Here is a 12,921-nt window from a genome sequence, read left to right on the forward strand (position 1 = left end):
CATAATTGTTTGAAATGCTTAGTTTTATGAGATAAAAATATTCAATTAAAGCTCACTTAACTCATAAGAAACAGTAAATATCTAAAGATATTCTTAATTTGCAATAGAATCTAATCCCTTTTTAAATGAAATAAAATGGATTTACCTGGAGAGATCTCAGTTCAGTTTTTTGCTGTTGTATCTGCATTTGAAAAATGTCCAATACATCCCGAATGCTAGACAATTCCAGGCCAATCTTCTGCAGAACACTTGTAAGTGAAGGGTCATTACCTAATGACAGAAACATTTCAAAGTTGCGTTAAAACAAGCTTGAGAAGGAAATGAGTGTGAGCAATAAATGAAATAGCAAGAGAAAAATTGAAAAATCAAACGAAAACATCTCATTTACTCAAGACAGTGGCAAAAAACACTAAAAGTGCCATTCCAAACTAATCCCATCGCTTATGCGCAGTTTGTAAACATCTCACTGTGTTGCAGTAAATAACAAACACAGGAATCAAAAAAGCCAAAAATTCAGAAACTCTGTCAGTGATAATGGGAACTGCAGATGCTGGAGAATCCAAAGGTAATAAGATGTGAGGCTGGATGAACACAGCAGGCCCAGCAGCATCTCAGGAGCACAAAAGCTGACGTTTCAGGCTTAGACCCTTTGATGAAGGGTCTAGGCCCGAAACGTCAGCTTTTGTGCTCCTGAGATACTGCTGGGCCTGCTGTGTTCATCCAGCCTCACATTTTATTATCCAAAATTCAGAAACTGTCAGGTATTTGACAAAATCCCTGATACAGAAGTATTGCAAATGTTAGAGTTCAGGGATGCATGAGAGTGATATAATGCCAAAACCTTTCTGTTGTGTTCATTTCTCTATAGTGTATTGACAGAATATAAACATAGACCAGCATGTCATTTCTTAAAATTCATGCAGGTGATGTAGGCCTCACTGGCTAGGCCAACATTTTATTACCCATCCCTTAACTGCCCACAGAACAGCCAAGAGTCATCCACATTGCAGTAGTTCCAGAATCACATGTAGGCTAGACGAGGCAAAGATGACAGTTTCTTCCCCTAAAGAGCATTAAATCAATCAGCGTAAGAGCTTGCAATGTTGACAGCAGCATTCCAAATTGTCAGAAGCTGCTGGTTTAGTAGAGTCTGTTAGCTTTTGGTGCTAAAGATGGTCAAGGCCTAATCCTTTGGGGGATTCAACGGAGAGGATTTTTCAAAAAATCACCTACTCATCATATTGTAATGCAGCACACAAACACGCCATTTGGCCCACCATGTCTGTGCCAACCACAATGCTGTTCTAAAGGAATCCCATGTATCTGTTCACGGTCCGTATCCTTCTTTTTCACTTTTGTTGCAACTTTCAAAAAAGTTATGAACTTTCACGCCAAGAGCCTCTGTATGTCAATGCTTCTGAGGGTCTTGCCATTTACTGTATGCTTTCCTCTTACATGTGACTTCCCAAAATGCATCACTTCATATGTCTGGATTGAATTCAAAGTCATACAGCATGGAAACAGAACCTTTGGTCCAACTAGTCCACGCCAACCCATGTTCCCAAACTAATCCCACTTGCCTGCATTTGGCCCATATTCCAACAAGCCTTTCCTGCTCATGTATTATCCAAGTGTCTTTTAAATATTGTAAATGTACCTGCATCCACCACTTCTCTAGCAGTTCATTCTACACATTAACCACTGTGTAAAAATGTTACCCCATATGTCCTTTTTCTTCTCTCACCTTAAAAATATGCCCCTTATTTTTGTACTCCCCCACCCTAGGGAAATGACCCTTGCTATTTACCTTACCTTGGCCTCTCGTGACTTTATAAACCTCAATATGGTCACCTCAACCTCCTACACTCCAGTGAAGAGTCCCAGCCTATTTTTATAACTCAAAGCCTCTGTTCCAGGCAAAATCCTGGCAGATCTTTTCTCAACCCTCTCCAATTTAATTACATTCTTCCTGTAGCAGGACAACCAGCAATGCATTGAGTTCTCCAGAAGAGGCCTCACCAACATCGTGTACAACCTCAACCTGACAGACTTAAGAATAAAGGAGCTGGGATAAGTAATGAAGGCAAGCATGCTAAACACCTTCTCAACCACCCTGTAATGCAAATTTCAAAGAACTACGTACCTGAACCCCTTGTTCTCTCTTCTACAACACTACCCAGGGCCCTATCACGAAGTGTATAAGTTCTGCTCTTGTTTGTTTCAGCAAGATTTTCAACTGGTCACAGGCCTCCAGTAAAAAAAAAATCTGCTATGGCCAAGCCAATTTTGTATCCAACTTATCAACTCACCATAGATCCCATGCGATTTAATCTTCTGGACTAGCTTAACATGAGGGACTCTTCAAACACTTTAGAGAAGCCTACGTAGGCAACATCCACTACCCTATCTTCAATTACTGAGATGGAGATGGCTCAACCACCTCTGTGTGCAAACTCACCCCTCCCCATGTCTTGATCAGGGCAATTGGAGAATCTCCTCAATCCTTCAGGCAGGTTACCATTCTCTCCCATAAAAAGAGGTATGGAGTAAAAAAAAAAGCTGAAAACTAACATTTGCAGAGATTTGGTTAAGTCACTCGTGTTACTTCCAGTCTGATCACCACACTTCCAGGAAACAAAAGCCCCCATGTGGTCACAGAAAAATGACCAGACTATTTCTGGGCTGAGGGCACTAACTACAAGACCAGGTTGGAGAAGCCTAGGTTCTTTGGACAAAGGAAATTTAAGAGAAAATTGAAAGAGGTGTTCTAGATAATGACACATTTAGACAGAGGGAACAAGGAAATAACCAATCCATTTATTGCAAAGATTAGGGGACTTGGTTTTGGGTAAAAGATGCAGGGACAATGCAACAAAATAACGTGTTTAAAAAGGCGAATGGCAGTGATCTGAAATTTGCTGCCCGTAAGAGCGCAGAAGTACAGACAATCAATGATTTTAAAAAAAGGAAACTGAATGGGCATTTCAGGACAATTAGCTTGTAGGGAGAAGAGGACTGATTGGAATGGGGATGATTGTTACAGAGAACCAACACAAACTTGATGGGCCAAATTGCTTCCTTCAATGTCATAAAAAATTCAATGCGTCTATTGATTACCAATGTTTGAGGTCTTATTTCAAAATGTCTTCAGTGACTTTTTCACGACATATAATCATATGGATGCATGCATAACACTAGTACTTTCCCAAAACAGTCCAGGTTTGAAGAAATTGTCGAACTTGTATTTTTTTTTAAGTTTCATTTATTAAAGTTTTGTCAATTTCAAAAAAGAATCGACAACTGAAAGTCATATCCAACATACACATGTTTTTGAGCTGCATAGACCTTTTGATAGAAGTTATCTTGTTGTTCAGTTGAGTTGATACATCTTGCAGGTCCACAGATGTCATTTCTACAAAATCAAGATGAAATTCAATGTTATCTCACCAAACATGAAGACAGAACTTGGACATTTAGTGAGTGAGACTTAAAAGATTAATTGCTTTCTAAAATATATAGTCTAGTTTGCAAAAGATTTCATTTTAGTTTCAAGAATGCATGCCAAATTTCTTTTAAGCATAGCCAGTGACAAACAAGCAACCAGTTTATGAGGCAAGTACAGTTGGGTAGCTAAAACAGGAACGAAAACAAAGTTGCTGGAAAAGCTCAGCAGGTCTGGCAGCATCTGTGGAGAAGAAAACAGAGTTAACGTTTCGGGTCCAGCAACCCTTCCTCAGAACAGTTGGGTAGCTAGCTAGGTTGAACTGGCCCCTCTAGCTACTAGTGGGGAATCACCTCCGTAAAAGTCAGCTAGTATATCACCTTGCTCTTGCTCATTTTGTGTGCTGAGAAAGTGAGGAGAAAGCTGTTCTTATTTTTTAACTGAATGGATTGACAGAGCGGGAGAGAGAGGGAGAATGATGCGATCAGAGAGACAGACAATGAGCTGGTGCATTTTAGACCATGTTCTCCTCAATAAACAAGGACAGCAGTTGAAACAAGTGCTGGGGAGACTGAATGCAGTACTATTTACATCTTTGCTGGTTAAACAACTTGAGATAATTACAGATTGTTATTTATCATTATTTCTAAACAATTAATTAAAACACAAAAGATGTTTTGGACTAGCTTAACATGAGGGACTCTTCAAACACTTTAGAGAAGCCTACGTAGGCAACATCCACTACCCTATCTTCAATTACTGAGATGGAGATGGCTCAACCACCTCTGTGTGCAAACTCACCCCTCCCCATGTCTTGATCAGGGCAATTGGAGGATAGCAGGTGATATGCTGCAACCAAAGCACATGGGAGCTGATGGACACTACTGAAGCCACAGCAACCATACCCGAAGTACTTGCAGCTTGAGAAACTTGGCACGGAGGCCAAGCTATGAGATCATGCATCAGGGAGGGGGAAATCTATGTGGACATTTTGTTCTAGAGGGTTGTAACATACCTTCTGATCTGGTCCATGGTCAGGTACAGGAGAGTTAACTAGAAGTAAAACAGGTAGGAGGACCAAGAAGGTAGAACATAGCTGTGTCATTCAACAAGATCAAAGCTGATCTGGTTGTGATCTTAACTTCATTTTCTTCTCTGTCCCCCGTAGCCCTCAACTCCCAAATGTAGAAGTGGAAGAGACTCAGCATGTGGAATTGCCCAACAAGTTAAAACTATTTGCAGCTTGTATGAACGAGAGCAGGGATTGCAATGTGGATGAGCAAACTGACCATGGCATCATGGTACTGGAAGCTATTCACGTTGCAGGGTGAGGCAGTAAATCGGAATTCCGTGATTGCACTGTATAATAAATCATGGAGATAGGCAGCTCTCTGGAAGAACAAGTGTCCTGAAGGCTATAGGTGCCAGGGTTCAGGGGATCTACTCTGGACTGGTGGGGAACTCGCAGTAAGAAGATGGCAATTAAATTGCCATGATATATGCGGATGCCAAAAGCAAATATAGGAAACAAGATCATAGTACACAGTAACAATTTGGGTAATGTTAATCAGACTGCCCAAGTATGAACAGGCAAGTGACACAACAGAGATGGCCCTATGTCCAAATGCATGCAGCATTCAGAAAAAAAGAAAATTGATGAATTGTTGGGACAGGTGGAACTAGATATGTATGACCTGATAGCCATCACAGAGGCATGGTTGCAAGGTTTCCATTTCTGGTTGCAGCAGCAGCGCGAGCGGGAGCTTGGAGCAGGAGCCTGTCGGGAAGCCAGTGAGTCACTGTTTTTGAATCTTTAAAAAGCTTAGCTCGTGAATAGGCGGAGGGACGCTGAGCAGGAGCTGACACGGTACTGGTGAGTGAGAGGGGTAATATATTTGTGAGGTTGCGTTCCCTGAAACACTACCCGGGTAGTGTCTCCCACCCATCCTCCTCCTCCTCTAACCAAAAAAAAAAGGTTCTGTGTGCCTGATTGGCAAGGTAACAAGTTTATTTTTAATTCTTTATTTTTTAAGCCTTGGGAATTTAGAATAATGGGAACAGAGGTCAGGGCAGTTGAATGTTCCTCCTGCAGAATGTGGGAGGTAAGGGTCACCACTAGTGTCCCTGCTGACTACATCTGCAGGAAGTGCACCCAACTCCAGCTCCTCAAAAACCGCGTTAGGGAACGGGAGCTGGAGCTGGATGAACTTCGGATCATTTGGGAGGCAGAGGGGGTTATTGAGAGGAGTTACAGGCAGGTAGTCACTCCTCAGGTACAAGAAAAAGGCAGATGGGTTACGGTCAGGGGACGGAAAGGGAACCGGCAGGCAGTACAGGGATCCCCTGTGGCCATTCCCCTCAACAGTAAGTATACCGTTTTGGATACTGTTGGGGGGGGGATGGCTTACCAGGGGAAAGCAGTGGGGCACAGCTCTCTGGCACAGAGTCTGTCCCTGCTGCTCAGAAGGGAAGGGGGAAGAGGAGCAGAGCATCAGTCATTGGGGACTCCATAGTTGGGGGACAGACAGGAGGTTCTGTGGGGACGAGAGAGACTAACGGTTGGTGTGTTGCCTCCCAGGTGCCAGGGTGCACGATGTCTCTGATCGTGTTTTTGGGATCCTTAACGGGGAGGGGGAGCAGCCTCAAGTTGTAGTCCACATTGGCACCAACGACACAGGTAGGAAGAGAGAGTTGGGGATTTAAGGCAGAAATTCAGGGAGCTAGGTTGGAAGCTGAGAGCTAGGACGAACAGAGTTGTCGTCTCTGGTTTGTTGCCCGTGCCACGTGCTAGTGAGGCGAGGAATAGGGAGAGAGAGGAGTTGAACACGTGGCTACAGGGATGGTGCAGGAGGGAGGGTTTTGGATTCTTGGATAATTGGGACTCTTTCTGGGGTAGGTGGGACCTCTACAAGCAAGATGGTCTTCACCTGAACCAGAAGGGTACCGATATCCTAGGGGGGGGAAATTTGCTAAGGCTGTTCGGGTGGGTTTAAACTAATTCAGCAGGGGGATGGGCACCAAAATTGTAGTTCGACTATATATATGTGAGGAATAAGAGAATGGTCAAAGAAAGAGTAGGGCCGATCAGGGACAGCATAGGGAACTTGTGTGTGGAGCCTGAGGAGGTAGGGGAAGCCCTAAATGAGTTTTTTGCTTCTGTCTTTACGAAAGAAACCAACTTTGTAGTGAATGAAACCTTTGAAGAGCAGGTGTGCATGCTGGAATGGATAGAGATAGACGAAGCTGATGTGCTGAAAATTTTGTCAAACATTAAGATTGACAAGTCGCCAGGCCCGGATCAGATTTGTCCTCGGCTGCTTTGGGAAGCGAGAAATGCAATTGCTTCGCCACTTGCGAAGATCTTTGCATCCTCGCTCTCCACTGGAGTCGTACCTGAGGACTGGAGAGAGGCAAATGTAATTCCTCTCTTCAAGAAAGGAAATAGGGAAATCCCCGGCAATTATAGACCAGTAAGTCTCACGTCTGTCGTCTGCAAGGTGTTAGAAAGGATTCTGAGGGATAAGATTTATGACCATCTGGAAGAGCATGGCTTGATCAAATACAGTCAACACGGCTTTGTGAGGGGTAGGTCATGCCTTACGAACCTTCGAGTTTTTTGAGGATGTGACTAGAAAAGTTGATGAGGGTCGAGCTGTGGATGTGGTGTATATGGACTTCAGTAAGGCATTTGATAAGGTTCCCCATGGTAGGCTCATTCAGAAGGTCAGGAGGAATGGGATACAGGGGAACTTAGCTGTCTGGATACAGAATTGGCTGGCCAACAGAAGACAGCGAGTGGTAGTAGAAGGAAAATATTCTGCCTGGAAGTCAGTGGTGAGTGGAGTTCCACAGGGCTCTGTCCTTGGGCCTCTACTGTTTGTAATTTTTATTAATGACTTGGACGAGGGAATTGAAGGATGGGTCAGAAAGTTTGCAGACGACGCAAAGGTCGGAGGTGTCGTTGACAGTGTAGAGGGCTGTTGTAGGCTGCAGCGGGACATTGACAGGATGCAGAGATGGGCTGAGAGGTGGCAGATGGAGGTCAACCTGGATAAATGCGAGGTGATGCATTTTGGAAGGTCGAATTTGAAAGCTGAGTACAGGATTAAGGAAAGGATTCTTGGCAGCGTGGAGGAACAGAGGGATCTTGGTGTGCAGATACATAGATCCCTTAAAATGGCCACCCAAGTGGACAGGGTTGTTAAGAAAGCATATGGTGTTTTGGCTTTCATTAACAGGGGGATTGAGTTTAAGAGTCGTGAGATCTTGTTGCAGCTCTATAAAACTTTGGTTAGACCGCACTTGGAATACTGCGTCCAGTTCTGGGCGCCCTATTATAGGAAAGATGTGGATGCTTTGGAGAGGGTTCAGAGGAGGTTTACCAGGATGCTGCCTGGACTGGAGGGCTTATCTTATGAAGAGAGGTTGACTGAGCTCGGTCTCTTTTCATTGGAGAAAAGGAGGAGGAGAGGGGACCTAATTGAGGTATACAAGATAATGAGAGGCATAGATAGAGTTGATAGCCAGAGACTATTTGCCAGGGCAGAAATGGCTAGCACGAGGGGTCATAGTTTTAAGCTGGTTGGTGGAAAGTATCGAGGGGATGTCAGAGGCAGGTTCTTTACGCAGAGAGTTGTGAGAGCATGGAATGCGTTGCCAGCAGCAGTTGTGGAAGCAAGGTCATTGGGGTCATTTAAGAGACTGCTGGACATGTTTTTGGTCACAGAAATTCGAGGGTGCATACATGAGGATCAATGGTCGGCACAACATTGTGGGCTGAAGGGCCTGTTCTGTGCTGTACTGTTCTATGTTCTATGTTCTAGAAAAGGTTGAGTAGGGTGGTCCGAAATAAAGTTTCAGGGAAGCAAGATGGCACCGGCAAGCAAGAAGTTGGATTGAAGTGTGTCTACTTCAATGGCAGGAGCGTCTGGAAGAAGGTGGGTGAACTTGCAGCATGGGTTAGTACCTGGGACTTCGATGTTGTGGACATTTCGGAGACATGGATAGAGCAGGTACAGGAATGGTTGTTGCAGGTTCTGGGATTTAGATGTTTCAATAAGAACAGAGAAGATGGTAAAAGAGGGGGGGGTGTGGCGTTGTTGGTCAAGGACAGTATTACAGTTGCAGAAAGGATGTTTGGGGACTCGTCAACTGAGGTTAGAAACTGGAAAGGAGAGGTCACCCTGTTGGGAGTTTTCTATAGGCCTCCGAATAGTTCCAGAGATGTAGAGGAAAGGATAGCAAAGATGATTCTCGATAGGAGTGAGAGAGACAGGGTAATTGTCATGGGGGACTTCAACTTTCCAGATATTGACTGGGAACACTATAGTTCGAGTACTATAGACAGGTCAGGTTTTGCCCAGAGTGTGCAGGAGGGCTTCCTGACACAGTGTGTAGATAGGCCAACAAAGGGTGAAGCCACATTAGACTTGGTACTGGGTAACGAGCCCAGCCAGGTGTTAGATTTGGAAGTAGGTGAGCACTTTGGTGATAGCGATCACAATTCTGTTATGTTTACTTTAGTGATGGAAAGGGCTAGGTGTATACCACTGGGCAAGAGTTATAGCTGGGGGAAAGGCAATTACAATGAGATTAGGCAAGATTTAGGGAGCATAGAATGGGGAAGGAAACTGCAAGGGATGGCCACATTAGAAATGTGGAGCTTATTCAAGGAAAAGCTCCTGTGTGTCCTAGATAAATATGTACGTATCAGGCAAGGAGGAAGCTGTAGAGTGCGAGAGCCGTGGTTTACGAAGGAGGTGGAATCTCTGGTCAAGAGGATGAAGGCAGCTTATGTTAGGATGAGATGCGAAGGCTCAGTTAGGGCACTTGAGGGCTACGAGGTAGCCTGGAAAGACCTAAAGAGAGAGCTCAGAATATCGAGGAGGAGACATGAGAAGTTGTTGGCGGATAGGATCAGGGTAAACCCTAAGACTTTCTATAGGTATTTAAGGAATAAAAGAATGACGAAAATAAGATTAGGCCCAATCAAGGATAGTAGTGGTAAGTTGCATGTGGAGTCAGATGAGATAGGGGAAGCGCTAAATGAATATTTTTCAACAGTATTCACTCTAGAAAATGATAATGTTGTTGAGGAGAACACTGAGATACAGGCTACGAGACTAGGTGGGATTGAGGTTCACATGGAAGAGGTATTAGAAATCCTTCAGAAGGTGAAGATAGATCAGTCCCCTGGGCCAGATGGGATTTATCCTCGGATCCTCTGGGAAGCCAGGGAGGAGATTGCCGAGCCTTTGGCATTGATCTTTAACTCGTCATTGTCTACAGGAATAGTGCCAGACGATTGGAGGATTGCAAATGTGGTTCCCCTGTTCAAGAAGTGCTTGATTGTTGTGGTATCTTGCGTGCTCCGCTTATTTCTTCCGCTGTCCTACAGTGAAACTACTGTTGCAGCACTTCTCCTAGTGACCTTTTATCTGCCTTATTTCTTAGCTCAACCAGAAATGACTTTAGATTTTGCACGTTTGAACTAAGAACATCTCTTGAACCTGCAATAATGACATCTCGGTTTAAGAGTTAGCCAATCACCTTTTCTGGTCTGTGATAATGGGAACTGCAGATGCTGGAGAATCCAAGATAATGAAATGTGAGGCTGGATGAAGGGTCTACGCCCGAAACGTCAGTTTTTGTGCTCCTGAGATGCTGCTGGGCCTGCTGTGTTCATCCAGCCTCACATTTCATTACCTTTTCTGGTCTCGTGTCTTTTGAACATCTGAAATGCTTTTCGATATGTAGGTCCCAGCCCTGGTTACATAGAACATACAACATTACAGCACAGTACCGGTCGGATATGAACCTGTTTCACTTTTTGTAGATGCTGCCTGACCTGCTGAGTTTCTCCAGCACTTTGTTTTTACTTATAAATTTTGCAAGATGCATATTGCTGTCAACTGGACTAAATTTAGACTGCATTTAACAAGCAAAAGAACATAAGTTTTAGACAGGAGATCCATTGCCATTATGTGAAATAGGTAGGTAAATGCCAGTGGCAAGAACTATAGTTACCTAAACATATTGCTGGTAGGCCACCACAATACATATTCATTACTTCCAATTATACTTTCACATTTTTCAGTACGTGTTTAAGAACAATTTTCTAACATCACAAATCTATTATCTTGGCTGAAATAAATGCCAAAACAAGTTACATCACTTTTTACTTTAAAGTCTCCAAAAATCATTCCAATCACCAGTGAATCACAATTTGTCTCAATAGCCTGATTGTCTTCTTAATCTACAGTTTTAGTAATTACAGTATCATTGTCCCACACAATGGAACATTTGATTCTCAACATTTAAAAACTTTGTGTGCTAATTTTGGGTTCAGACTAATTTCACATAGCCATTAAGTTCCAGGCATGTCACAGCTGAAAGTGTGATCAGAGATAATGGGAACTGCAGATGCTGGAGAATCCAAGGTAACAAAGTGTGAAGCTGGATGAACACTGCAGGCCAAGCAGCATCTCAGGAGCACAAAAGCTAACGTATCGGGCCTAGGCCCAGAGAGGGGTATGGGGAGAGGGTTCTGAAACAGATAGGGAGAGAGGGGGAGGCGGACCGAAGATGGAGAGAAAAGAAGATAGGTGGAGAGAAGAGTATAGGTGGGGAGGGGGGGGCGGGGGTGGAAGGGGATAGGTCAGTCCAGGGAGGATGGACAGGTCAAGGAGGTGGGATGAGGTTAGCAGGTAGGAAGTGGAAGTGGGGCTTGAGGTGGGAGGAGGGGATAGGTGAGACGAAGAACAGGTTAGGGAGGCGGGGACGAGCTGGGCTGGTTTTGGGATGCAGTGGGGGGGGAGGGGAGATTTTGAAGCTTGTGAAGTCCACATTGATACCATTGGGCTGCAGTGTTCCCAAGCGGAATAGGAGTTGCTATTCCTGCAACCTTCGGGTGGCATCATTGTGGCACTGCAGGAGGCCCATGATGGACATGTCGTCTGAGGAATGGGAGGGGGAGTTAAAATGGGTCGCGACTGGAGGAGCAGTTGTTTACTGTGAACCGAGCAGAGGTGTTCTGCAAAGCGGTCCCCAAGCCTCCGCCTGGTTTCCCCGATGTAGAGGACGCCACACTGGGTACATTGGCAGATGTGCAGGTGAACCTCTGCTTAATATGGAAAGTCATCTTGGGGCCTGGGATGGGGGTGAGGGAGGTGGTGTGGGGGCAAGTGTAGCACTTCCTGCGGTTGCAGGGGAAGGTGCCGGGTGTGATGGGGTTGGAGGGGAGTGTGGAGCGGACAAGGGAGTCATGGAGAGAGTGGTCTCTCCAGAAGACAGGCAAGGGTGGGGGTGGAAAAAGGTCTTGGGTGGTGGGGTCGGATTGTCGGATCCTCTGACACTTCCGCCATCGACAATCCAATGGGATGGGGAGAAATTTCAATGTAAAACCTCCTTGTTAACGAGACCACCGTGGATTGTGAAGGCAGATTATACTTGCCTAATTAAGTTGATTTTTTTGATTAAGTCACAGAGAACTGATTAAGGCAATTCAGCAGATTGTCTCGATGGATTTTAACAAAGTGCCAGATAAGACCAAACAAAAGGCTGGTTCAAAAAATTAAGGTTTAATTGAACAGGAGGGATAGCGTGCAATCGGATTTTTAAAAAGCATAATCATAGACAACGGCACTTTCTGGTCTAGAACAGTTGTATGAACCAAGGAATGGGTAAAGACCAGGCTTGGGGAAATCAGCAGCTGCTTATTGAGGCCATTAGAAGCTGACAATATGATGGTTGTGATAGTCCATGTGAAGAGGAGGCCTGGTGCGTGGGGAATGGGGGTAAGGAGATGGACAAGGTGCTCAGGCTGTTAAATTATTTAAGTGGATATGCAGTCCTGAAGGGTGCAAAGTCCCCAAACAGAAAATGAGCTGTTCTTTCAGCTCATGCTGAACTTTGCTGGAGCACTGCAAAAATCCAAGACAGTCATGTTGGCAGAGAACACGGTGGTGTGGTGAAGTGGCTGGCATCAGGAAGTTCAGGGTCATTTTTATGGAAGGAACATAGGTGCTCTGCACAGCAGTTGCCCAGTCTGCATTTCATCTCTCCAATATACAGCAGCCAACATGTTGAGCAGCAAATGCAGTAGACTAGATGGAGTCGAGTGCAGCTAAATCACTGCTTCATCTGACAGGTGTGCCTGGGGCCTTAGATAGTGGTGGGAGGAAATAAATGGACAGGTGTTATACCTTCTGCGATTGCATGGGAAGGTGCCACAGGATGTGTGTAGAACTGAGAGTGGAGGAGTGGTCCAGGAGGGAAATGGTCCCTGCATCAACTAGGGGAAGCAATGGTGTAGTTGGTATTATTGCTGTAATGTTAATCCAGAGACCCAGATAACGTTCTGGGGACTCAGGTTTGAATCCCGCCACAGCAGATTGTGGAACTTGAATTCAATAAATATCTGGAATTTTAAGAATCTAATGATGACCAAGAATCCATTGTCAATTGTTGCAAAAATTCAT

General features: G+C 44.6%; 1 protein-coding gene across 2 annotated transcripts in view; it reads right to left on the reverse strand.

Annotated features, from left to right (window-relative positions):
* The window catches only part of ska1 (spindle and kinetochore associated complex subunit 1), a 59,639-nt gene that overhangs the window by 25,228 nt on the left and 21,490 nt on the right, over positions 1 to 12,921 (reverse strand). For both annotated transcript variants that reach the window (XM_059649693.1, XM_048533954.2), the window contains exons 2-3: positions 3,323 to 3,412; positions 146 to 270 (exon numbers count right to left, since the gene is read on the reverse strand). In XM_059649693.1, coding sequence (XP_059505676.1) covers positions 146 to 270; positions 3,323 to 3,410 — 213 coding nt within the window. In that variant the 5' untranslated portion in view covers positions 3,411 to 3,412. The remainder of the gene's footprint in view (positions 1 to 145; positions 271 to 3,322; positions 3,413 to 12,921) is intronic.

Source organism: Stegostoma tigrinum, chromosome 1 (assembly GCF_030684315.1).
Source record: "Stegostoma tigrinum isolate sSteTig4 chromosome 1, sSteTig4.hap1, whole genome shotgun sequence".
Taxonomy (NCBI): domain Eukaryota; kingdom Metazoa; phylum Chordata; class Chondrichthyes; order Orectolobiformes; family Stegostomatidae; genus Stegostoma; species Stegostoma tigrinum.